At 48.0% G+C, this 25,067-nt stretch overlaps 1 protein-coding gene across 1 annotated transcript in view; it reads left to right on the top strand.

Moving 5' to 3' along the window:
* CTCF (CCCTC-binding factor) overlaps positions 1–25,067 on the top strand; it is a 512,861-nt gene that overhangs the window by 451,348 nt on the left and 36,446 nt on the right. The window contains exon 11 of the mRNA XM_078670971.1: positions 16,795–16,959. Coding sequence (XP_078527097.1) covers positions 16,795–16,959 — 165 coding nt within the window. The remainder of the gene's footprint in view (positions 1–16,794; positions 16,960–25,067) is intronic.

Below are 25,067 nucleotides of genomic sequence, written 5' to 3' on the forward strand. Positions count from 1 at the left end.
TGGTCTGATCATTTACTGATCGCGTCATCCATTCTTATAAAGGGCCGGGTCAGGCCCCCCTCCCGGCACGGAGGGGTCGCTCGAAATTGGAAGTCTCTCGATCCATCCGCTTTCCTCGCTCTTCTCGCGAAGACTCAGCCTGTACTCTCTGACTCCCTAGATGTCAACACCATGGACGCCAACATCTCACATTGGCTCACGACGGCTAGCGACGTATGCGCACCTCTTTCCCGTTTTTCCCGCACACACCCCAACAAGTCCCACAAATGGTACAACTCCACTTTAAAATTACAACATCTGGAGCTGCGCCGACTGGAACGTAGATGGCGGCGCAACTATCTCAGTTCCGACAGGGAAGCTTACGTCTCCGCGCGTAAAGCTTACAAAGCCACAATCACTTCTACCAAGACTGCTTTTATTTCCAATAGAATTCTAACAGCCCCCAACAGATCCAAGGAGATCTTTAAAGTCCTTGGCGAACTGACATCGGACGCCAGGACACTTCCGAGCTCATCCCCTTCCTCAGAGTCATGCACTGCCTTAAATTCATTTTTCATCGACAAAATCATTGCCATTAAAAATTCCATTCCTTACGTTCCTCCCCTAATAACTGTAGCACCCCCCTTTTAAACACTTCTACCTTCCCTCAGTTCCCCGCGCTTGACTTGGAATCTCTTGTTAAACTGTCCACTCGCGTGAAATCTGGATCCCCCAAGGACTGCTGCCCTCCCTCTGTGCTCCGCGATATCTGCCAAACCCTCCCACATTGCATTCTCCCTTTTCTTAACTCCTCCCTTTCTTCGGGCATAGTTCCCAGTTCATTTAAGGAGGCCGTGCTGTTGCCTCTCTTAAAAAAACCTGGCGCTGATTCAGCGACCCTGACCAATTATCGCCCTATATCCCTCTTGCCCTTTTTTTCTAAAATACTGGAGGCTCACGTTACGACCTGCCTCTCGCATTTTATTGAGGAGACCAACTTTTTGGCGCCCAACCAGGCTGGGTTCAGACCAGCCCATTCCACGGAGGCTGTGATCCTTGCCGTGTTGGACAACCTTAGACGCAATGATGATAGAGGGCAACCCCTGGCATTAGTCTTGCTCGATCTATCGGCGGCATTCGACACGGTGGACCATAACATCTTAATCCACCGTGTCGAGTCCGCCGGAGTCTGTGGGGTTGCTCTGTCCTGGATCAAATCCTTTTTAGAGGAGAGATCCCAGGCAGTCAGCATGGGCCCCTTCCGTGCCACCAGCGTCTCATCATCTTGCGGGGTCCCTCAAGGTTCTTCCCTGTCTCCCCTCCTTTTTAATTTGTATCTTCAACCCCTCCTTCACTCTTTAGGTAAGTGGGACATCACCGTGTTCAACTACGCGGATGATCTACAGATTATTTTTCCCCTCACCACTCCCGACGCCGCCAAAAACTTTCAGACAGTCTTGTTGCACATCCAGCATTGGACGAATCAAAACCAACTCAAGCTCAATCCGAGCAAGACTGAGCTTCTCCTTCCTGGGAGAAGTGCCCCTTTTTGGGGCCCTCAGTACTGGCCGGTTGAGCTCGGAACACCTCCTTCTCCTGCTGGGTGTGTAAAAAGCCTCGGGTCCTGATTGATTCCGGACTCTCTCTCAAGGCACAAGTGAGCGCAGTAACATCTTCCTGCATGTTCCAGCTCTACAGGATACGGAAAGTCGCTCACTTCCTGTCGCCTGAAGCCTTGTTGCAAGTCCTAATTGCCCTGGTGATGTCCCGGTTGGACTTTTCCAACTCTTAATCTATTACGGTCTTCCCAAATCTCAGCTGGCCAGGTTACAGATCGTGCAAAACCAGGCAGCTCGGCTTGCTTTCAGGATCCCCAAATGGCAGTCGGCTCAACCTCTGCTACGCCATCTTCACTGGTTACCAGTCAGTGACAGAATCACTTTTAAGGTTCATTGTCTGGTCTTCAAAGCCCTTGTTGGCCCCTCCCCTGCCTTCCTTAAGTCCTTAATCACCCCTTACCGTCCTTCTCGCACTCTTAGGTCTACTCATCTCCAACTTCTAGTTGTTCCTCGTTTCAAACTTTCTAGATCGGGCGGCCGCAGCTTTTCTTGCCTAGCACCTAAGCTGTGGAACTCCCTCCCACTCCCACTTAAGTCTTCTTGCTCCCTCCTTTCCTTCAGGAAATCATTAAAAACACTACTTTTCCCTCCCCCCCACTAATTTTTCTCATCTTTTCTGTCTCCTCTTTCCCCTCTCCTAGTCTGTTTAGCGCCAGGAAACTCACGGTGACAGTGCGCTCAATAAATTCATCATAACATAACATAACAGTACTACGCTTGGGCCTTTCAGCTATCATTCTCCAGAATGTTGCTGAAAACTCCAACAGACTCATCAGCAGGGAGAATGTACAGGGCCATGTTAACTGGAACAGGCTTGCCAATGGACGTTTTTTTATTTAAATTTGGGGAACAGAAGTTTTTCAAAAAGGTGAGGGTGAAGGTCTTGCAGTCACTGGCCAGGGCCTGGACAAGGATTAAGAGGACGGCAGGGTTGGCTTATTATTCAAATCTGGCTCCAATCTGGGGGTCTCCGGGGCTCCCCCCGTGCCTGGGCAACAACCTCTCGATACCCCTAAGAGAGGGGGGATACTGAGATGGTGTGACTTAATAACAGGCGGGGTACTAATACAGTGGGACAAATTGTATGAAAGGGTCGGCCCAAGATTATACAACTTGTAAGCTGGTCTAGAGAGCTCCTTCAAAATAACGCCCTAGTGGGGAGGTGTAGTGTGCTAGAACAACAGCTTGTGGAGAAACCTCCGGGGGGCAAGGAGGTGGCGCACTGGTATTGGGCAATCCTGGAGGAGGTGGATGGGGACTTTGACCTCCCAGATGAACTGTGGGCTGAGGACATGGATCTTCGAGGGGAGGACTGGTGGATAAGATCATTCGCTCTTCTTTATAAAACTGTCAAGCCTGCTTGGTTGAGGCGGAATCACCTGTTCTCGGTTCATCAAGCCTATTGGTCACCACAAAGGCTTGCGAAGTTTCAACCCGGAAAATGCTGCAACAAGTGTAGTCTCCAGGGCGCCTCAGATGTTCACATGTTCATGGAATGTCCCCCAATCAAGGCTTTCTGGGCAGAAGTCCTGTCTACTTTGGGCTCGATACTCAAAGCAACCTTACCCTGCACATTAACACTGGTAATCTCTGGGATGGATGACAATGTCACTGGCTTAGCAAGGCCGCTGTTGTTTTATGCAATCTTACTCGCGCGGCGACAGATATGTAAATTTTGGGTCGATTCTAAGGCGCCAACACATGCCAGCTGGTTATCATCCCTATATGAAACCTAAAAAGCCGATCTGGCCAGACCATGTAGTAGCAACAACCTCACCTTTTGGAATCTTTTGATTTTTTGGAGTTAGTGGTCGAGTGTCCAACACCGGGGTATTTTTTTTTTATTGGTTTTTTTTCCCCCGGGTCCTATGATTATGACTCCAAACTCCAAGGTCCTTTGTGGTGGTTTCGATAGATATGAGCTGGGCCTGGTGGTAGTTTCTACCTTGACGGAGTCTGGGATGGGTTTGGCAGCTTGCCACTCGTCATCAATGCCTCAGTTAACCCAGATCTAGTCTCCCGCCAGGCTGGTGTATAAGGTTATGGTGGTGGAGAGTGCGCTCCATTTCCGTCGCACGAATAGGTGGTTGGCTATATAATTTCTGGTAATGGGGTACAGGCAAATGAGGACACAAAAAAAAAAAGAGAGCTCATCATCGCTCAGTCAAGACATGCACCTTCTGAGGATTCGACGTCGAGACGCTCCAGATCGACGTCGAGACACCATGAACGAGGATCCAGGGAGGTTTCAGTGATCCTAGTGACTGAATCAGCTTCCCGTCATTCTTCTGGTTCTTCCAGATCGAGATCCAGAAGTCCTCGCAGATCTAGAAGTCCTGCCCGCAGACCCCCCACTGAGGGTGTGCAGTTGTCTCCCAGATGGAATAGGCCTCTTCACCATTGGCGAGACTCGGGGGCCACAAGACAGCTGCAGGAATATCTCAGCCCAGTGCACAGATCTCCTCTGCAAAGACTGGTCGACGAAGCGGATAGACGCAGTCCACCCAGGCGCAGAGAAAGATCGCCTGTGAGACAAGCCGCATCTCGTTCCCCTGCACGAGAAGAGCGTTCTGGGAGGTCTCACGAGACGCAATCGTTCCCCTAGGCGGGAGGTACCAGCCAGAAGATCCCGAGAAAGAAGAGCTTGAACACCAGCTACTTCTTCTACCTCTTCTACCCGCTCTTCCACGCGGGATTACTCTCCTACCTTGGTGGATAGCCCTGTTTCTAGGATTTCCCCGGTGGATATCAACACCTACCATGATGTCCTACAGAGGGGTGCATTGAAATTAAACATCGAGATGTCTGTGCCACAGGTCTCCACGACTGTGATCGTTGAGACCCTTCACCAAAAGTCGGGTTCTCGTCCAGTGTTACCGTTGGTCCCAGGGATCATGGATCCTGTCAATGATGTGTTCTTAGCTCCAGCATCAGTAAGATCGGTGCCGGCTCGGATCCAGAAAAAGTATAAGGCCGCACCATCTGATCCGACCTTTGTGAAAACGGACCCTCCCGCCGACTCAGTAGTTGTGGCAGCAGCACGAAAGACCCACTCAGTCTCTCCATCCTCCTCAACTCCTCCTGATAAGGACAGCAGGTTGCAAGACTCGTGGGGCCGCAAGGTTTGCAGTTCTGCCACTTCGACACTGAAGGTTTCTAGCGCGGCTGCGCTTTTGGGCAGGTACGACAGAGCCTTATGGGACTCAATGAAACGTTTTAAATCCAAATTACCTAAGGAGGACCAGCAAGACTTCGAGGAGACCCTGACGGAAGGAAGTCTTGTAGCTAATCAAATGATTAGCACTGCTGCAGATGGAGCGATACTGGCGGGACATACCTATGCTCATGGAGTATGTGCCAGACGTTCTTCGTGGCTGCGCCTGACGGGCCTCAAGCCCGATGCGCAACAACGCATTCTGAACCTCCCGGTTACCGGCACATCTCTCTTTGGCCAGCACACGGATGATGAAATGAGTCGGATGAAAGCCGAGTTCGACACCGTCAAGGCAGTCGGCCTAGAGAAAAAGAAAGAGTTCAAACGGCGTTTCAAGACCAACAGAGGCAGAGGGGCTCAACAGAGGGTTCAAACCCCTCAGTGGTCCCAGAACAAACCCCAGGGCAAGACCCAGTTTCGGGGTGGTAAAGCCAACCGAGGTAGAGGAGGTCACCAGCAGTCCTCTACTAGAGGAGGAAAACAATGAGCACTGGCTTCCTCTGGCGCCGTTGTCTACTCCAGTGGGAGGAAGTGTTTCAAAACATCTGGCAGAGTGGGACAGCATCACGAAAGATCGGTGGGTGCTGAATACACTGCGCAATGGATATGCTCTTCGTTTCCGTGCGCCTCAACAGGACATTCCCCCAAAGAGATCTTGTCCGCACCAACTCGATCTGCTCCGAAAAGAGGTGAAGGCTCTTCTCCAAAAAAGAGCTATAGAAGAAGTGCCTCCCTCTCAAAGGGGAAAAGGAGTCTACTCCAGATACTTTCTTGTCCCCAAAAAGGATCAGGAAAACAAGTTCCGGCCCATCCTGGATCTTCGTGTTCTGAACAAGAACATAGTCAAGGAGAAGTTCCGCATGCTTGCTCTTCACCAAATATGTCCACACCTGCAAGTAGGAGATTGGATGTGTTCGATGGACTTGCAAGATGCTTACTTCCACATTCCAATTGCCACGCGACATCGGAATTTCTTAAGGTTTCTGATAGGCACCAAGCACTACCAGTACAGGGTCCTGCCTTTCGGGCTAAAGTCAGCGCCCAGAGTCTTCACCAAATGTATGGCAGTGGTGGCAGCCTTCCTGCACAAGAAAGGATTTTTCGTCTACCACTACCTAGACGACTGGCTCCTAAAAGGCCTATCTCCGCAGCAGGTAGATAACGACTTCCGCCTTTGCCTGCTACAATTGCACAGACTCTGCCTCCACGTCAACATGGAGAAGTCAGTGGAACTACCGACCCAATCCATACACTACCTGGGCTCCGTTCTGGATACAAAACTGGGAAAAGCGTATCCTTTGGAGGAGATACTATTTTCTATGCAGCAGAAGTGCAAACTTCTACTACAGTCCCAGAATCCAACAGCGCGTCAATTGGCGTCTCTGCTGGGTTCCATGGCGTCCTGCATTTTCCTGATTCCTCACGCCAGGCTGAGGATGCGACCTTGGCAGCAGGCTCTGGAGGATCAATGGGATCAGTCGACAGGGCTCTGGGAAGACCGGATCCATCTTTCCCAGGTGACGAAGACCTCCATCAAATGGTGGACTCACCCTTGCAACCTTCTGGTGGGAGTGCCTTTTCACCAACCTCTCCCGACACAGTCTATAGTCACAGACGTGTCTCTCCAGGGCTGGGGAGCACACATGGGGTGTCTGCAGATTCAAGGAAGGTGGTCAGCAAAAGAACAGACCTACCATATCAACATGCTGGAGCTTTGAGTGGTCCATCTGGCTCTGAAGTCCTTCCTTCCTGCTCTCGAATCACACTCAGTTCTGATTCAAACGGACAACACAACGACCATGTTCTACCTGAACAAGCAGGGCGGAACTCGGTCGCGTCCTATCTCTCTGGAGGCACAAGCCATATGACACTGGCTGCTTGCCCGGAACCTCACAGTAGTGGCGGTGCACCTCCCAGGAGAGCTAAATATCAAGGCCGACGCACTCAGCAGGCACTTCGAAGATCAGCCAGACTGGGTGCTGCACGACGAGGTGGTGGCATACCTCTTCCATCGCTGGGGTCATCCAGAAATAGACCTGTTCGCGGACGACGAAAACTCAAAATGCCACGCCTTTGCGTCCAGATTCCACCATCCAGGGACAAGGGGGAATGCCTTTTTGATGGACTGGTCAGGGACATTTGCTTACGCATTTCCTCCCCTGCCCCTGATTCCGAAGGTGGTGTCCAAACTCATCAGATCCAGCATGACCATGATCCTGGTAGCCCCGGACTGGCCTCGGCAGTGGTGGTACCCGGACCTTCTACAGCTGTCGGTCCTTCCACCCAGGAGACTGCCCTGCAGGCCGGACCTGTTGACCAAGATGGGGGGGGAGGATTCTTCATCCCAACCTTCCCTCACTGCACCTAACAGCATGGCTCCTGAGATCATACAATACGGACATTTAAATTTGCCATCTGATTATATGCACATTTTAAAGGAAGCAAAACGACCCTCCACGAGAACGTCGTATGCGTTTAAGTGGAAGAGGTTTTTTCTTTGGTGCAGAGAACGTCACTTTGATCCCTCTTCAGCACAGGAAGAGGTGATTCTGCCTTACTTGTTGTACTTAGCAAGGTCTGGTCTTAAATATGCTTCGATCAGGGTGCACCTCTCGGCCATCACGGCTTATAGGCAGTCTCCTACTCAGCCCTCCTTCTTCCAGATGGAGGTGGTCAAGGATTTCTTACAGGGGTTGAAGAAAGTGTACCCCCCTGTTAGAAACCCTTCTCCTCCGTGGGAATTAAACCTAGTGTTGTCTAAGTTGATGGGCCCACCCTTTGAACCCATCCACAGAGCTTCCTTGCAACACCTATTGTGGAAGGCCGCTTTTCTTGTTACAATTACATCAGCGCACAGAGTAAATGAGATACAGGCGCTATGTACAAAAGAACGCTACACTGTTTTCCATCATAACAGAGTAATCTTGAGGGCGCGTCCATCCTTTTTACCTAAGGTTGTCTCTGATTTTCATATAAATCAGTCTATTTCTCTTGCTTCTTTTTTCCAAACCCTACGACCCCGCCTGAGCGGGTGCTGCACTCTTTAGATCTCAAAAGAGTCCTTAAATTTTATTTGGAAAAAAACCAAAGAGAGTAGGAAGACGGACCAATTGTTTATCAACTACGGTCCACTGAGGACGGGCTTTTCAGCTGCCAAAAGATCCATCTCCAGATGGATCGTCTCCTGTATTAAATTGACTTATCAGCTTGCAGGCAAGCCCTTACTTTTGTCACCTAAAGCACACTCTACTAGGGGGAAAGCAGCAACAGTAGTTTTCCTGCATGATGTCCCTATGTCAGAGATTTGCAAGGCTGCAACCTGGAGATCAGTTCATACCTTTACAAGGCATTACTGCCTAGAATCTGATTCCAGGACTGATACTCAAGGAGGACAAGTCTCTTTGAGCAATCTATTTGGGTAGCCTGCGGCCTGTACAAGCTTAGTTTTTCTAGGCTTGGTAATGTTATTGCTGTTTTGTTACTCCTTTGCCCGCAGGGAGATGAGGTGAGGCTCGCTATTCTATTCTAATGCTTATGACTATTGATGAGGATCCCCTGGAAGAGAAGGATTAGTTACTTACCTGTAATCCTAGTTCTCTTCCAGGGGTATCCTCATCAAAGTCATAAGCAACCCTCCCGCCTCCCCGGGCAAAGGATCTTTATTAATTTGGAGATATTGTTAACCTATTTGTTTCCATGGTTTTTCAGTGTCCGAAAAGAACAACTGACCCAACTGTCGCCCCTGAGGCATGATGGGATACTGGGGGTCATGAGTGCCTTAAAGGCACAGTGTCAGTTTTTTGTAGCATGCAGCTACAGGTTAGCTTTTCAGTCTTTAAGACTGTGTGTTTGCAATGCAGCCTGGGAGCTTTCTACGCTTTCAGGATATAATGAGAATTTCTACAGTTTTTTCAGCATTAAAACAGTTTCAAAACAATCTTTGATGTTGTTTTTCATGTTTCTAATGCATATGTTTCATGTATGGTGGAAATTCTTTACAGCATAATGCAGCTCTATGGTTATTTTGGCTGCAATTGCTTATATATATATATATATATATATATATATATATATATATATATATATAAATAGGGTACATATAATATAGTGTTTCCGGGGTCCCGCGCATAGGCGGGAATATTCTAATGCTTATGACTTTGATGAGGATACCCCTGGAAGAGAACTAGGATTACAGGTAAGTAACTAATCCATATTGATGCTCGCTCAGGTCCTGCCTGCCTTCAACCCTGGAGACCGGATGGTAGTGTTGGACTTGTAGGACGCTTATTTTCACATTCCCGGCCCACCGGCATCACCTGCGATTCACGGTAGGCCACGAGCACTTTCAGTTTACCGTGTTCCACTTTGGCCTTACCAGCGCCCCTCGGGTGTTCACGAAAGTGATGGCAGTGGTCGCAGCTCATGTGCGCAGACCAGGGGTTGCAGTCTTCCCCTATCTCAATGACTGGCTGCTGAAGGCAGGCTCGCCCCAGGCTGTCGTCTCCCACCTCCAGACTACGGACGACCTCCTGCATTTGCTCAGGTTCTCTATCACGTGCCAAAGTGACACCTAACTCCCTCTCAGATGCTCCTCTTCATCGGAGCGGTTCTGGACACAACACTGTTTTGGGTCTATCCTCCCGAGCAGCGAGTCTGGGATATTGGGGCTATGTTTCTGATCATTCAGCCTCTATCCCGCTTTTCGGTCAGGATGACCCTCAGGCTACTGGGCCTGATGGCCTCCTGCTTCCTGCTGGTAGACCGCATATGCCAGATGGCATATGCGGGCTCTGCAGTGGGACCTGAAGTTCCAGTGGGCCCAATATCAGTGGAACCTGTCCGATTGTGTCCAGATTTCGGAGGGCACTGCACACCTGTTCCGCTGGTGGCTGACGAACCAGGATTGGTTCGACAGCAGATCCCTCTCCCTTCCCCAACCAGAGTTCACAGTGGTTTTATTTATTTTTAAAGTTTTATATAGCGCTAGCTTGACCCGTAGGTATCGGAGCGCTGTACAAACACACAGTAAACAGCAGAAGGACATTACATTACATAGTAGGCCGGCAGTAAGGAAGCAAACCACAGAAAAAAATAAGCATGGGAAATAAATATGCAGTGCAGCAAAGGGGGAGAGAGCAATGAAAGAAAAGGCGAGAATGACATAGTCCGGTCACCCACTATCCTTGAATATCCAGGGAGAGAGGAGACAACTTGGATAAAGAAGACTAGGTTAGTTGACATTGGAGTTGGAGTTTCAGGTCCCTTTTGAAACAAGAGACGGAGGGGTTGCATCTGAGGACTCCAGGAAGAGCGTTCCATATCCTGGGAGCGTTGCCAGAAAACGATCGGTATTGGGGGGTTTTGTTTTTCAATTTCGGAGGAATAAGAAGGAGTGAGTTGGAGCTTCTTAGTGTTCTGGATTGACCTGCTCTAATCAGTTTGTTATTTAGGTAGTTGGGGGCAGGAGAGTGAATGGTTTTGTGTGTGATGCAGGCCAATTTATAGATACATCTCCCTTCCATAGAAGCTAATTGAGGCAGTTGAGAGCTGGAGTGATGTGTTCAAATCTTTTAACTCCAGCTACGAGTAGAGCGGAAATGTTCAGCACTGCTCTTAGAGGGGCTAGGTGAGCTTTGGAGTCCCTGTAAGGATGGCGTTCCCGTAGTCGATTTTAGAGAGAACTAGGGATTGGACTACTGTCTTGAGGTCATCGTGGGGTAGGAAAGGTTTCAGTTTCTTGAGGGGTTTTAGAGAGAAAAGAGCACTTTTTCAGAGTTTTTGATGTGGGCCTCCATTGATAAGTTCTTGTCAAGGGTGATGCCTGGAGACTTAACTGAGTCGGATAGGGTAAGGGGCATTTTAGGGCAACCAGATTCTTGAGCCATTCTCAGATTGGACGATGGTTACTTTTTGGAGAGAATAGGATTAGTTCCGTTTTGTCTGGGTTGAGCTTTAAGTAGTTAACGTTGAGCCAAGTTTGGATCTCGGTTAGGGTGGTATTGAGTTGGATGTCGCTGGGAGACTTGATCCTGAAATAGATTTGGGAGTCGCCCGCGTAAAGGTGGTAATTCACTCCGGCTTTTGTCAATATGATTGTGAGGGGCTCCATGAAGAGATTGAAGAGGGACGGGGGGAGGATCGAGCGGGACCCCAAGTGTGACTTTAGTTGGTTTTGAGAGACAGGAGTTAATTTTAATTTGTTGCGAGCGGTGTTGAAGGAAGGAGGTGAACCATGTTAGTACTGTGCTATTAATGCCGGACCGTTTCGACAGGGTCTCCAAAAGGGCTGGATGGTTTACTGTGTCGAATGCCGCAGATAGGTCAATAAGGATGAGTAGGTAGGCATCATATTCGTCTAGGGCCTTGTGAATGTCGTCGGAGACGTTGAGCATAGCTGTTTCCGTGCTACAGCCTTTTCTGAAACCAGTTTGAAAGGCGTCGGAGGTTGAACTCATCAATGTGTTTATTTAGTTGGAGGAGAACACATTTCTCTAATGATTTTACAAGGAATGGGAGGTTAGAGATAGGTCTGAAGTTAAGATCATTAGGATCAGCCCCAGGTTTCTTGAGAATGGGTGTGATTTGTCCTAGTTGAAGGGAGTCTGGGACACAGCCTGAGGTGAGAGAGGCGTTGATGATTTTTGTCCAGAAAGGGGAAATGGTGTGGTTGAGTTCTTTTATGATTGTGGAAGGGAAGGGGTCCATGGTGTGGGAGGAAGGTTTTAGATTGGAAATTATATTGAAGACCACGTTTACCGACATTAGCTCAAAGTCGGACCAATGGGCATTGTTCTTTAGCTGGAGGAAGGTATGATTGTCCTTGTTAAGAGCTCTTTCCGAGTGGTCCAGGGAGGTTGAAGGGGGGCAGGTTAAGGGGGAAAGGGGATTAGCAGTTTGTAAGAAGGATTGATCAATTTTAGAGACTTTATTGATGAAGAAGGTGGCAATCGCTCATTGGTGGCTTCGATTTCTTGAGAGGGAGTGCAGTTAGTTTGGCTGTTAACAATGTTGAAGAATTCTCCTGGTCTGTTTTTCGCCAGATCTAGTTGGCTGCGAAAAAAAGATGCCTTTTCACTGAAGATTAGTTTTTTTGTATGACCGTCAAGCAGATCTAAGATGTGTTGGGTGCAGGGACGAGGGGTTTTGTCTCCAAGACCTTTCCGTTTTTCTGAATTGGCGCCGTTCATCATTCAACTCCACGTTAAACCAGGGTTTTGATGTGGTTCTCCTCAGTTGTTTGAGAGGAGTTACTTGGTCATTCTTGAGTTGAAGTGAGGTCATCAGCCGTCAATGATGAGGGATGGAGTTGAAGATGGGGATGAATCTTGGCTTCAAGTTCGGATAAAGGTATTTCTTTGATGTTTCTGGTTAAGAGTTTAGGTTTGACAACACAAATAGGTTGGAGGCTGCAGGCAAGTGTGTCAATCTTGAACAGAATGAGTTGGTGGTCGGACCAGTCAATGGGAGTAATCTCTCTCAAGGAGATCAGATTGTTGTTTGTTTTGATCGCATCTAGTGTTGCACCTTTGATGCGAGTTGGTTTATTGCAGAGTTGCTTGAGGTTAAATATTTCCAGAAGGTTGAAAAGGTTCAGGACAGTGGAGTCTTCTGGGTCGTTCCAGTGGATATTGAGGTCACCCAAGAACACATCTTTGGTGTCTGTCAACGAGAAACGTGTTATTAGGTCTGTTAGTTATTCGGGGGAAAGGGTATGCTCTCCTGGAGGGTGGTAGATGGTGTGGAATTTGATGGGTGGGGTGTCCTTGGTAGTGAGTTTGACGCCTAGGTATTCAAACAATAGGTATTCTGGCAATGTCTTTAACCGGAGAAGCAGGAGTCTTTTTCGGCTCCGAAGCTTTTTTCGGTTCCGAGGATTTTTTCGGCTCCGGTATGTTTTTTTTATCCAATGGTTTTTTCGGTTCCGGTGTTTTTTTCCAATCTAAAGCGGGTTTGCTTGCTTCCGACCTGGGTTCCGGTGCAGAAGGAGTAGTGGTATGTTTCAACGCCAATTGTTTGGATGTCGGCGTGGCCGGTGAAGTTGTCTTTTTCAGTGCTGGTAAGTGTGCGCCGGCACCGTGCGAAGGCCGACTCGAGCCCGAGTCACCTGAAGGCTTTATTAGCTTCTTAGCCGTGCCCGAAGGTGGGGCAGTAGAAGCAGTGTGTCTGTGTGCACGCGAGGGTGTGCTGAGGCCTTCTTTGGGTGTGTCAAGGAAGGGTTGGGGTCGACTGTCTTACTTAAGACCCGCTGTGCTGGAGCGCTTTCTTCGACTTCGGAGTCTTCTGCCTCGGAATTGCTATCAACGTCATGTTGTTCTGGAACATTGACGCCTTCCTCGAAGATGTCGTCCGGAATCGAAGCTGAAGATCGAGCCATTGTTCGCCTCGCTCTTCAGTCCCGGATAGTCTTCTTGGAGTGGAAAGAGGCACAAGCGGAACAGTCTTTGGCCTCGTGCTCCGGGGAGAAGCAAAAGTTACACACTTCATGAAGGTCGGTGTGGGGAAACTTCGACCCACATTGAGGACATTTTTTAAATGGCGTCCTTTCCATGAGCTGGAGTCCAGGCCTAGTCAGGCCGTCGACGACGACCGGAATCGAAGTTTTCAAGGTTAAAGAGTAGCGTCGACTGGAAAAGCGTTCAAAACTTAATTTCTGTAAGTTGGTGAGGATTGCGTGCCGAAGGAAATCGGTTCCAACACAGAGCGCTGGAAACACATCCGAGCCCGGTGGCGGAAAAAAACAATCTGGGGATGGAGCCGATGCCCATGCGCAGTATTCTCCAAAGGAGGAGTCCCCTATCCCGTGACTTCCAAAGACTTTTCTACAACAAAACAAACTGCAAACATCCGGGCCCAACACTAGGTGGCCATCTATGCATAGTGTGTAACTCTGCAGCTCTACATGCCAAGAACAGATGCATACTGGTAAGTAGCAATTTCCTTTTTCAATTTATTTTTTATCTATATAAACAGCTTTGTTTGTTCATTCATTTAAGTTAGATTCTTTTGTTCAAGACACAAAAAAAGGTTTTTAAATATTGATATTAAATGAGAACAACAGCACATAAAATGGGATGATGACAGAGAAAAATCTTTTTTGTTATCATCAAGTTAGTGCTTTCAATAATCATTTAGAATAATCCTTAATAGGTTAGATAGGACAAGCAGAAGATGAAAACTTGAGTAGGACAAGCGGTAGATGGGGACTACGCGTGTTTCGGCACTACTGCCTTCATCAGGGAACCGTCTTTTGCAAAGTAATCAAATGGATGAAAACTTGAATGACGATTAACTGTCATAAACCATTGCCCAAAAAGGTTGCCATAAAATTCATTAGGGAGGAATCTGTAGGTCCTACTGGTAGCTATTTTTGTTGATCATAAGCGAGGGGCTGAATTCAGACCTCGATGAACTTGAATCCTATGGGGAGAAAATCTCTCTCGTTCCTGTAGGTAGAGCTAAATATTATTCGTAGACCTGGGACATAATCCTTGTTGGGCGTTATACGGCACAATACGTTATATAGTTGAAAATGAAAAGTTTCCTGCAAATGGATCTAGGTGCCAGATATGCACTCAATTTAAGACATGGTGAATAACGGAATCATCAATTCTTTGTGATGCTTTGATTTTCGATGAAATTGCGGTCCGTGATATCAGCGATTCGCTTCGCATCTCTTGGTCACCATCTTATTTTTGGTTAAATAGAAGCTTGCTATTGGTTTTTTCAATTTTGCACAGCAAAGGCTCTGAAACCCTTTTCCGCCCTTCTTTCTGAGGTTCTCTTGTTCCTCCTTTCTTTGGCCCAGCAGCGCTCTGCTCTGGACACTCTAAAGGGCTAACTCTTGGCCATTTCAGCCTTCATTAGGCTTCCTGATCAGCCTTCTCTTTTCAAGTCCCCTGTTGTAAATTGCTTCCTTAAGGGCATTACTCCTCTTTTTCCTCCTGTTACATTCGTGTAATGCCCCAGTGGGACTTCAATTTGGTTCTTGCATATCTTAAGTGTGCTCCCTTTGAGCCGCTACATAACTGTCCTCTCAGGCTTCTAACTTTGAAAACTGTCTTTCTGGTGGCCATCACCTCTGCGTGCAGGGTGAGTGAGATGCAAGCTCTTTCTTCCAAACCTCCCTTTCTGGCTGTCCATCTGTACACGGTCGTCCTCAGAACTAGACCTTCCTTTCTTCCCAAGGTGGTTACTTCTTTCCACATTGGCCAAACCATCATTTTTCCTGCCTTCTTTCCACCTCTGCTTCCTTAGAACGAGGAAGAGAGGCTCCACTGTCTGGATCCATACCTTGTGCTTTACTTGTACCTGGATCGCACCAAACAATTCCGGGTGGACGACCAGCTCTTTGTTGATTCCACCAGGGCGACAGCAGCTACTACTGCTTTGGGACAGGGAGTTCCCCTTAATGACATCTGTCAGGCAGCTACGTGGGCTTCGCTGCACACGTTTACTAGACACTACTACCTGGACAGCCAAGGCCGGAAAGACTGCTTCTTTGGCCGTTTTGTTCTACAGGACTTTCTGGTGTGAACTTAATATGCAGACCCACCTCCGGAGTTGGTATTGCTGGGGTATGTATTCTAAGGTAAGGAATCTATAACTAGCTGTTTCTTTCAGATGAACAAGTTACTTACCTTTGGTAACGATATATCTTTAAGAAACATAGGTTAGTTGTAGATTCCTTACCCCCGCCACCCATCCTCCCCATTCTACGAACTGACTTCTAGGGTTAAGGACTTCCTTTCATGGCCCTAGTTTTGTGCACCAGTGGTCAGTGTCTTGCATGGCTGTGCGCTTTTGGCGTGAAAGTCGTGTACAGAACTGACAGCACGCGATGGTGGCATCTATGTAGCTACCGCAACGTCATCCTGGCCACCACGCCCGCAACGACAAACACGGAGCCGACGGATGCTACCTTCCGACACGCAGGGGTACTGCTGTCGAAAAACCTTCCGGATCCAGTCTGACACCTGGGGGTCATTTTAAGGTAAGGAATCTATAACTAACCTATATTTCTTATATATTGTTACCAAAGGTAAGTAACTTGTTCGATTGTTTACATTTGTCTCCAGCTGAGATGGATAATGCTTCGTACCATATGATGGGCCTGCATTTGGCCCTTGCTAAGAGGGATACCGCATTATACCATTTGGTGAATGTTCACTTAAAAAATTATGCTTTCCTTGGCTATGCCATGCTAAAATACACCTTTGGCTGAACTCTCCTCCACCTCATTTTTCGAAATGCTTAAGAAGAGTCCCATGCATGAAATTGAAAGTGGAGCATTGGAAGTAAGTTGCTCACTGTGAGCACTGCTGTACTGTGTTTCAGTCTCACTTAACATGAACCACTAGAATCTCACTGTAGCTTCTAGGCTATTTATGCCTACTCTCTACATCATGGAAAAAAATAAGACACTGAGATGGTTGTGTGTTGTGATGGGGAGGTATTTCCCATGCGTGTGGGCAGAGTCCTAACAGAGTTTGTTTTCCAAAATGTTCCAGCCTCTCATTATTGGTAAAGAGACATCCACAACTACAAAAAGTAAATACCTGAAGTACACATGTTATTTTTAACCTCGAATCTCCACCTAAAAGCAGTCCAAGCACATGCTTCTGCTTCACACTCCTGAAAGCTGTGGATGCTATAGCATTTTTGTTCAACAGAAGCTTAAATGCTCTATGTAACCAAATGATAGCCATAAAAAAAAACACAGCAGGAAAATGTGTGTTTGAGAAAAGATATATATTTTTTATTAATTTAATTTTTTTTCAAATATAAGCCTGTTTCTGGAAGTTCTCCAGTCTGATTAGAAAGCTACTCTGCATGATTTGGGCATGTGTTTGGTGCAATATTTATCTACGGTTTCACTGTAAACCTCTACATTGGGCCTCCCAGTGAATGTGAGCACTTAGACAGTGAGTTCTTACTAAATGACTGGTTTCACTGAACTTATTATTCTGATTTGTGTGTTCATAGAGGAAAATGCAGAGCCTGAACTAGATGACCATGAAGAGGAGGAAATGTTGCCAGTAGAAATTGAAGCTGAGCCAGAGATAGAGCACATGACTCCCTTATCACCGCCTACAAAGAAGCGAAGAGGTCGACCACCTGGAAAGTTAAACCAGTCAAAACCAGTTCAGCGTACGTAATTCACATACCTTTTCATGTGCTCAATATTAATTCTGATGTTAAATATTTGTTACAGATTTCTTTCTTTGTGTAATTTCATCAGCACTAAAGGTATTACAAATGGGTAAGGCAGAACTGTTTTGGGAGTGGTTTGATTAGGTCTCCATAGTACTTAATTGGTTGAAGCATAACCCATATTTTAGCAGTGAGTTTCTTGTCTTTGTGAAAGTTTTTGGAGTAGCTAGGGCCTCCTTGGATTGTAATCCAGAAGGTGTGTCCATTTACAGGAGGCCATCTTTACACAGGATGCAGGAAAGAAGCTTCAGATCAGGCTGCAGTTTTGACTAACCCATTAATTTTTTTGTATGGTGATAGAGCTCTTGATTTTAAAATTATATTTGTGTCAACAATGGCATTTGAGTTAGTACCCCAAAAGCCTGTTGCCACCATTCCACCTCTCAATTGACTCTGCCCTTCATCAGCAAACCAGCCTCTAACATTGCAGCTTTTTAAGCCATCCTTTTTAGCTGCTAATTTAGACAGCACAAGTGCTGTTGAAACAGAATCTAATTGAAGAATGTGGATTACTTTCGGTTAGACAATCAATTGTTTTTCCACCGGGCACAGGTTTGAGGTATGCTCCTGCTTAATAGCAGGTTTGTAGAGAAGTAAAATCTGCTTTTATGGTCCCCCCCCCCCCCCATTTATTTTTTGCTGGTGTCGTTATGTTTTTTGACTAGTCTGACTGGGACCCTGCTAATCAGAACCCCAGTCTCTGTGCTTCTTCCTTAAATTGGAAATGGTGAGTACTTGGATACACCCCAGATTGGCTACTGGTGTACCCTTGTAAGTCCCTATTATATGGTACTTGGGTTCCCAGGGCATAGGTGCACCAGGAGTCCCCCATGGGCTGAAGCATGTATTATGCCACCCATGGGAGACCACTCAAATTATGACTACAGGCCTGCCATTGCAGCCCGTGTAAGCTGGTGCTAGCACCACTTACAACAGATATAGGTTTCCTTATATCTGAGGTCACTGCCCTTAAAACCTATGTCCCCCCTAAGGAAGGCCTTTCAATCCTGATGGCAGGGTACTTGTTTATAAGTGTGAGTGTACCTCTGCATGAGCAGGACACCCCTACAACCCACGGAGTCCATTCTCCAGGTTTGTAAGTGCATCAGCCGTTACGATACATAGAGGGGCCATGCGTCATTACGCAATGGTTTACTCTAAACTGGCTGTAACAAACCTTTTTTCATGTTTGGTATCAAATATGTTGGAACCATACCCCAACACCGTAAACAGTGTTGGAGTTATGATGATCCAGTATAGGGTATCTTTCATAGATTCACATGCTTGAATCATTCCCCGTCGTCGAGATGGGAGTCCCCGGTACATTTATAAGGGTAATGTCACATTAGACATAGAAGGTAACAGGCCTTAGGCCTTATATTTAGTAACATATCTAAGTCCTTATTTAAAAAAGGACCAAACTTAAGAAAACAACAAATCAGCTAACGCCACCCTTTAGAACCTTCCTGGAAGGAGCACCAGTACCTCAGATTTTCTACAGTATGTCGTGCTCAGGGAGTCTCCACTGAGCTGTGCTCAGTTTTCTCATCTTGACTTCTAATTATCTTTGTCTTCAGGTTTTCTCTTGGATTCATCGTATTTTCATCTATATTTCCGTTGCCTGAGTGAATTTCTCTGATTTCTTCATGTCGGACACACCTAAAACGCCTTTTTAGTCCCTTTGGTCCCTGCAGAAAGAAAAGACTGCACATTGATGATCCCCCATAAAGACTGTCTTTACTGCCTTTAGCCGGATCACAAACCAAAGGATTGCAAGGTATGTTGCACTTGTTTTACAAAGACTTTAAAGGACTGTGAGGGGAGGCTGTAATTATGGCTGCAGAGGCTTAAAGACAGGGAGGACCCTGTATATTCTGAGGAGCGTGAAGGTTCCTCAAGATCCTCCTCAAAGACTCCTCAAAGAAGACCACTGGACGTCTCTCCAGTTCACTCCTCTTAGCAACCTTCAAAGAAGACACACAAAGTCTTCAGAGGCTACCAAGAAACAAAATCTGCCCTCCAGCGGGTCTCCTTTCCATCAAAGTTTGATTTCTATCAAAAAATCATGTAGAAATCAGCTTCGGACCCTCCTACTCTTCCGGTGAAGGTGAAACATACTTTTAAAAGCCTTTCTCAGCCCTGTCGACGGACAGCTCGTCGAATGATAGTACCGACGACACCAAGAACTCCACTGACTGACGGCATAGTAACTTCCTCGACGACAACCGTTGCCACAATTTCAGTCTCGTTGGCGTTTATTTCATCGTCATCGACGAGTCCAGCTCCTTTGTCGTCAACGATAAAGATAGTCAAGAAATAGTCAACGTCGATTAAGATTCTGATGCCGGTGAGTGCTTCGTCAATTGGGGTGCCTGCGTCGACAAGTCGTCCCTCTCATCGACGGTTTCTCCCATTGCGTCATCGACTGCCTCAATGACGAGAGATGCATTATCGACGACAGTATTGTCATCTGCGCCAGTTACGTCTGGGGCATCGATACCAATGCCTGTTGACTGTTTCTCGACGACGGTATGTGTACCAACGATGACCTCGTCAGTGACATCAGAGCAGGAAAACTATTTTCCCAGCAAAATTTCAGAGAGAGAAAATGACACCCTCATTAACCTTTCCTAGTAGGGTTCAAGCCTTATTGCTAACTCGTTTATTGGATGATGATGAGGACTCGGACGAAGACCACTTGTTTGGGGCTACACAGAGACCCTCAGAGTTGAATGTCAAATACAAGAAGACTCCGATGATGAAAACCAATTCTATGACCAACATACAGACTACTCTGACCAACGATGTCAGCAGCAACTGCAGCCAGAGATCGTTTGTCTTCCTTCTGCTCTGTTAACTGATCTACATTTCATTCTGACAGACTACAAAAAGAGGTTTCCTACATCTGCACCATCTCTGGGTCCAGCGTTTTCTACACCTCCTGTGGTGCAAAGTCAGCCTCCACCCCTTCCTATGTCTCATGTATCTGTGCAACAGCTTCTATCTACAGATGAAGATGAAGAAGGACAACAAGAAAAAGGGGAAATCTGTGTGAATCTATAAAAGATACCAATAATGGATAACTGTAGTTACAAGAACGTAACTAATTTCTTCCATGTACTGTAAAACTCCTCTGTGAGGCCCTCAGTGCTCCCGGGTACCAGTCTTCTAGACCCAGACAGCAAAGTATGGCTGCTGCCGACCAAAGACCCGATTCTGCCCTCCTGCTGCTGAGCCAAGATCAAGCAGGGGAAGGCAGGACAATAGGTTTCCTGTCACACAGAGGTGTGACCACCTCCCAGACAAGACTTAGTGTATTGGGTCAGGATGGGGGCCCTTGGAGGGAAGGAGTCACTCCCCTGCATCAGCAGACACTGCAACAAGGCTGACCGGTCTGCTGTTTCTGACATCCCACGGACTCTGAAAGCTTCACACAGGTGGTGGTTCTGCAACTACCTCAAGTCCTGCACTGTCTTCACAGCTTGAAGCCTGTCATGGATCCCTCCGAAACTCCCCGCCCCACCCTCCCCGCGCACGCAGTGATTCTGTAACAGCAGCCTAGCCTGTCACAGGGGAAGGAACTACGGGAGCCAGCATGCTGTGCGCGATCGGCGTGCAGATCAGCAACGCCCATAAAAGGCGTACCCACTCATGGAATGGCGTCGGATATTGAGATCCATGGCGGCCTTCTGTTGTGTGCAGACTACGGACCTGTGCTTCCTGTTCCTGTTCCGAGAACTCTGTTTGGAATTCGAAGCAACGTTTTGGAGGTAAGAAGGAGCGGCTGCTCGCGTTACCTCGTCTCGGTCGAGCGTTTGTTGATACGCTCCCGAGAAAGGATTGGGCAGAGACGCACACCACGGAGGTGTTTGCCGCGTCTCTGCTTGGGTGTAGTGTGCTGATAGCCCAGGATCGCAACAGTGGGTGTAGGTGCGTCAGACATTCGAGCACTACACTGGAGTAAGGATTGGCGTCCCGTTACATGGGCTAAGGGCTTGGGAGGTCGAGCGGCTGCTCCCTGACATCCCGTTACGAACAACGCGGTAGAGTGCCCGGCTGGGCATTCCCGTGTTCGTCTATGATAGCGCCCTACCTGTTTGTTCACCAGAGTGGTACACAGGATACCAAGAGATCCCATTAGCCACTTTCGAGCGGCATTTCCGGCCGTTGCTTTGCACAGTGCCCTCCGTTGGAGGAACACCGGGACCGGTGTTCATGCGGAGGACGGTTGGACCTTAGCCCTACTTGAGAACTGGGGCGGCTAATGGGTATCGTTGACTACACTTTAGTATTTCTTTATTGCTTTCTTTTCATTATGCTTACAAACCAATAAATACTATTGGGAAACTAACCCTTGGTGTATCCCTGTTGTTGTGTTTGCAAGTCCTACCCGACCCCGAGAACACACGGTAGATTACAAAGCCAGTATCCCTCTTCGGAATTCCCGGAGCAGTATTCCTGTGTACTGCATCGACTTCCCTTTGCCAAGGCTTGTTGACTCTCTCCTCCAGAGATCTTCGGGCCCCTAGAAGCTCCAGCCTCCATCTTCTCTTGCTACCAAGATCTTCATCCTTACCACATCCTGTGCACTGTGGGCCTTCATCCTTGGTGAGCTGCTTGAGGTCCTCTTGTGTCTCCTTTGCCTCTTTCCTGTGGGTCCTCTGGAGGGTCTTTTTACCTCCAGTGGGCTCCCCTGCGTGTTCAGGCCTGCTCTGAATTAGGGACTCATGGTGAGTCACTTGGACCTTGCTGGTCCTGACACTGCACCTTTTTTGTCTGCTACGTTTATTGCTGACGCCAAGGCTTGTTGGTGCTTCCGACGGACACCGACCCCCTGGCTCTTGACATCCGCTGTGGAACAGTTTGTAAACGGCTCCAGGTCTTCCACAGCATCGCCTGGTCCGCACAGTTGCAACTTCAAGGGCACCTTCAGCTCCTGCAACACTGGTCATAGGTGGGCATCCATCTTCGGTTCCTCCTGGTCTCTCCTGAGTGGCATAGACTGTCACTTTTTTTTAAATATATATTTCTTTTTATTGAACAGTTTGACAAAAGGCACATCAATTGAGTACAAGCAGGCAACTTCATCTCTTACAGTGACATTGAATATTATACAAAAGTCCTTACCGTTATAATATTAAGTAGATCAAGGGGTATCAATAACGTCGGCATCATTATGTGGAACAGGTGGAAGAAAGATGTCACCTCTATAACTGTTCCAAGCTCCCCACACCTTAAGCCATTCGCCAGGGCATCCTCTAGCAATGAAGACCAACTTCTCCCTGTACATGCACCAATCTAAATCTTCCTTCCACCTCCTCAATTGGGGCGGGTGACTAGCACCCTACTGCTGAGCAATGTTACGTTTTGCTATCATATATGCTAGCGTTGCCCATTGCGAAGTGTAGATGTTGATCTGTGGGCTCCCAGACATTTAATAAGCACCTTCGGGCTTCTGGCTGCATGTCGACCCCCAGTACAGACCGCAGTGTGTGGTGGATGTCTCTGCAGTATTACTGTATCTGCTGGCAGTTCCACAGTATGTGGATTAACGTTCCTAGTTCCCCCACACCCCCTTCTGCGCTCTCCGCCCGTCCCATAAGTACCAGGCCGGGTCCCGTTACATAGATTCTATGCAGTATTTTGAGCTGTAGTAATCTCAGTCTGGCCTGGATTGCAACTACTCGTGGGGAGGAAACCGACTCTTGCCAGTCTTCATCATCAAGCTCTAATCCGTCTCCGTTCCACTTCCCCCTGAGCGTCAGCAATGGGTCTTCCATGCTGTTAATCAGTTTTCTGTATATTAGTGATATGGTCTTCTCTGGGAGATGTCCATCTAGCACCCTGTCCTCCAGGGGGGAGGCTTCTGGGAGTGCTGTGTCTCTAGGGATGTGAGTGAGTAATGCATGGCGGACTTGGAGGTATCGGTAGTGCTCAGTGTCTGTCAGGCTGTACTGTGTTTTGAGAGACTCAAATGGTATAACTGTCCCTCCCCCCCAGATGTCTTTGATTCGTGAGATCCCTATGAGGTCCCACTTATCGAAACCCTTGGATTTCCAGAGACTTCCCAACTTCTCCGAGCTCCATAATGGTGTGGCTAGTTTGAGTTTATTCTCCCATTTCAGGTATTTGGTGACTGTGTGCCATACCTGGACAGCGTGCGCAGTAGGACCAGTCAGTGGGAATCTATGGAGTTTGGAATATAGCGCTCTAGTATAATCACCCCCTGGGAGCAGCCACCTGTCCATAGCGTACCCGGGGTCTTCTGGGTGCCCATAGATCCCATGGTTGATGGCTGCCAGCTGAGATGCCCAATAGTATTTTTTAAGGTCTGGAAGACCAATTCCCCTATCATACCAGTTAAGGGTCAGTTTTGAAAAATGCTAATCTGAAAGAGACACGTTAGTGATAGATTCCTTACCTTAGAATATCCCCAGGCGTCCGACTGGATCCAGAAAATTTTGCGTAGCAATACCCCTGCGTGCCGGCAAGCGTCGTCCGCGTTCGGCGTCGTTAGCTCCGGAATGACGTTGTCGGAGTACTTAGATGCCGCCTGTGAGAAGTTGGCCTGATATGCAGTGCTCACTATTCTAGTGATCACTATGTATCAGTCCAAACAACCCTTATTGATGATTGGTTGTAAGTCAACCTTATAGACCAGCTATCCTAGTAGCATGGATACGAGCAGTCTAAGGCTAAAACTCTAGAGGGCGTGTTAAGCCAGCTGTTTTACCATCACATTACCCCTTGAACACCAAGTGAAAGGACACCACACAAGTTGTTATGAAAATAAACAGATATTTATTTATAACAAGACTACCCTGAACTCTTTGAGTCAGGGAGCTAAGCACACAACAAAACTCTTACGAAAATACTTTAAGTCGCACAATTTACACAAATGCCCGAGGGGCACGAAAAACCATATACTCAGTAAGTGGAATGCGAACTTGCTAGCAGGTAAGTAGTACTTTTCTAGACTTAGGAATCGCTAGGCCTACAATTCTAAACACTGGGATTAGATGCAGGAGGCCTGTGGACGTCGTGTGCAGAGTGGGAACTCTCACGCGTAAGGCGGGAAAAAGCCTATGGAGGCTAGCAGTTGCAAAGTTACTGTTCTCGGGCGAACCCGACTAGGTGGGTCGAAAACAAGAGTGGATCCGAACACTTAGGGTGTTGGACTGTGCTGGAGCACCGGAGTACTCAGGTTACCTAGCCCAGGGGCTGCGGCTGCATAGGGTTGAAGTTGCGTCGGAAACCCTCGTTGAAGATCCAGGAGCCTGAAGAAAGAGTTGCTGGCAGGCGGCCAGTGAAGAAAGTTCGGAGTGATCCAAGCCTGGATCAGGGAAGAAGAAACCTGTAAGCAGAGGGGACCAAGTTCTGAATCACTAGCCAGTGATTTGAGTGGGCACCAGGATGGCACCGGACGAAGTCACCTCAGCCAGGTGAGTGGGCGCTGCTGGGCTCTGCAGTTTCTCGGACCAGGAGGCGTTGTCGGCGACCAGGATGGAGGTGCGAGCTGTCCCACGAAGGTTCTTGCTGTCGACGTCGCTGGACCCAGGATTGGGCAACAAGTCTTGGCAAATGCAAGGCCCACGCGGTGGACCTAAAATGGCGTCTTGAGTGGACCAGGAGGGTCCAGGGTGCTCCTCTTTTGGAGGGGAGCAAGGGCTAGTCTGGAGCAACCAGACCAGCAGTAGTTGTCGTCGTGGAGCGTCGTGAAGGGGTCACTAGTCAACGGGCAAGTGACCTGGACAACGCGGTTGGCAGCAAAGAGCAGAAGGGCCCCACGCAGATCTCGTGGATGCAGGGGGGCTGAACTTCGGTGCTGGAGCTGCTCAGGGTCGGGGCTTCTCTTACCCCAAAGCACTCAGTCGAGGGTCACTCGGGAGTCGTGCTGGACAAGCGTCGTGCAGTTCTGAAGATGGCCGGTCCCTCGAGGTCTCGTCACACCCACGGATCACAGCTGGGCTGATGATGTAGGTTGAGGTCAGAGGTGCCAGGGAAGCCGGTTCTCGTCGTGCTGGAGCAGTCTTGATCCGAAGGAG

Source organism: Lissotriton helveticus, chromosome 12, assembly GCF_964261635.1.
Source record: "Lissotriton helveticus chromosome 12, aLisHel1.1, whole genome shotgun sequence".
Taxonomy (NCBI): Eukaryota; Metazoa; Chordata; class Amphibia; order Caudata; family Salamandridae; genus Lissotriton; species Lissotriton helveticus.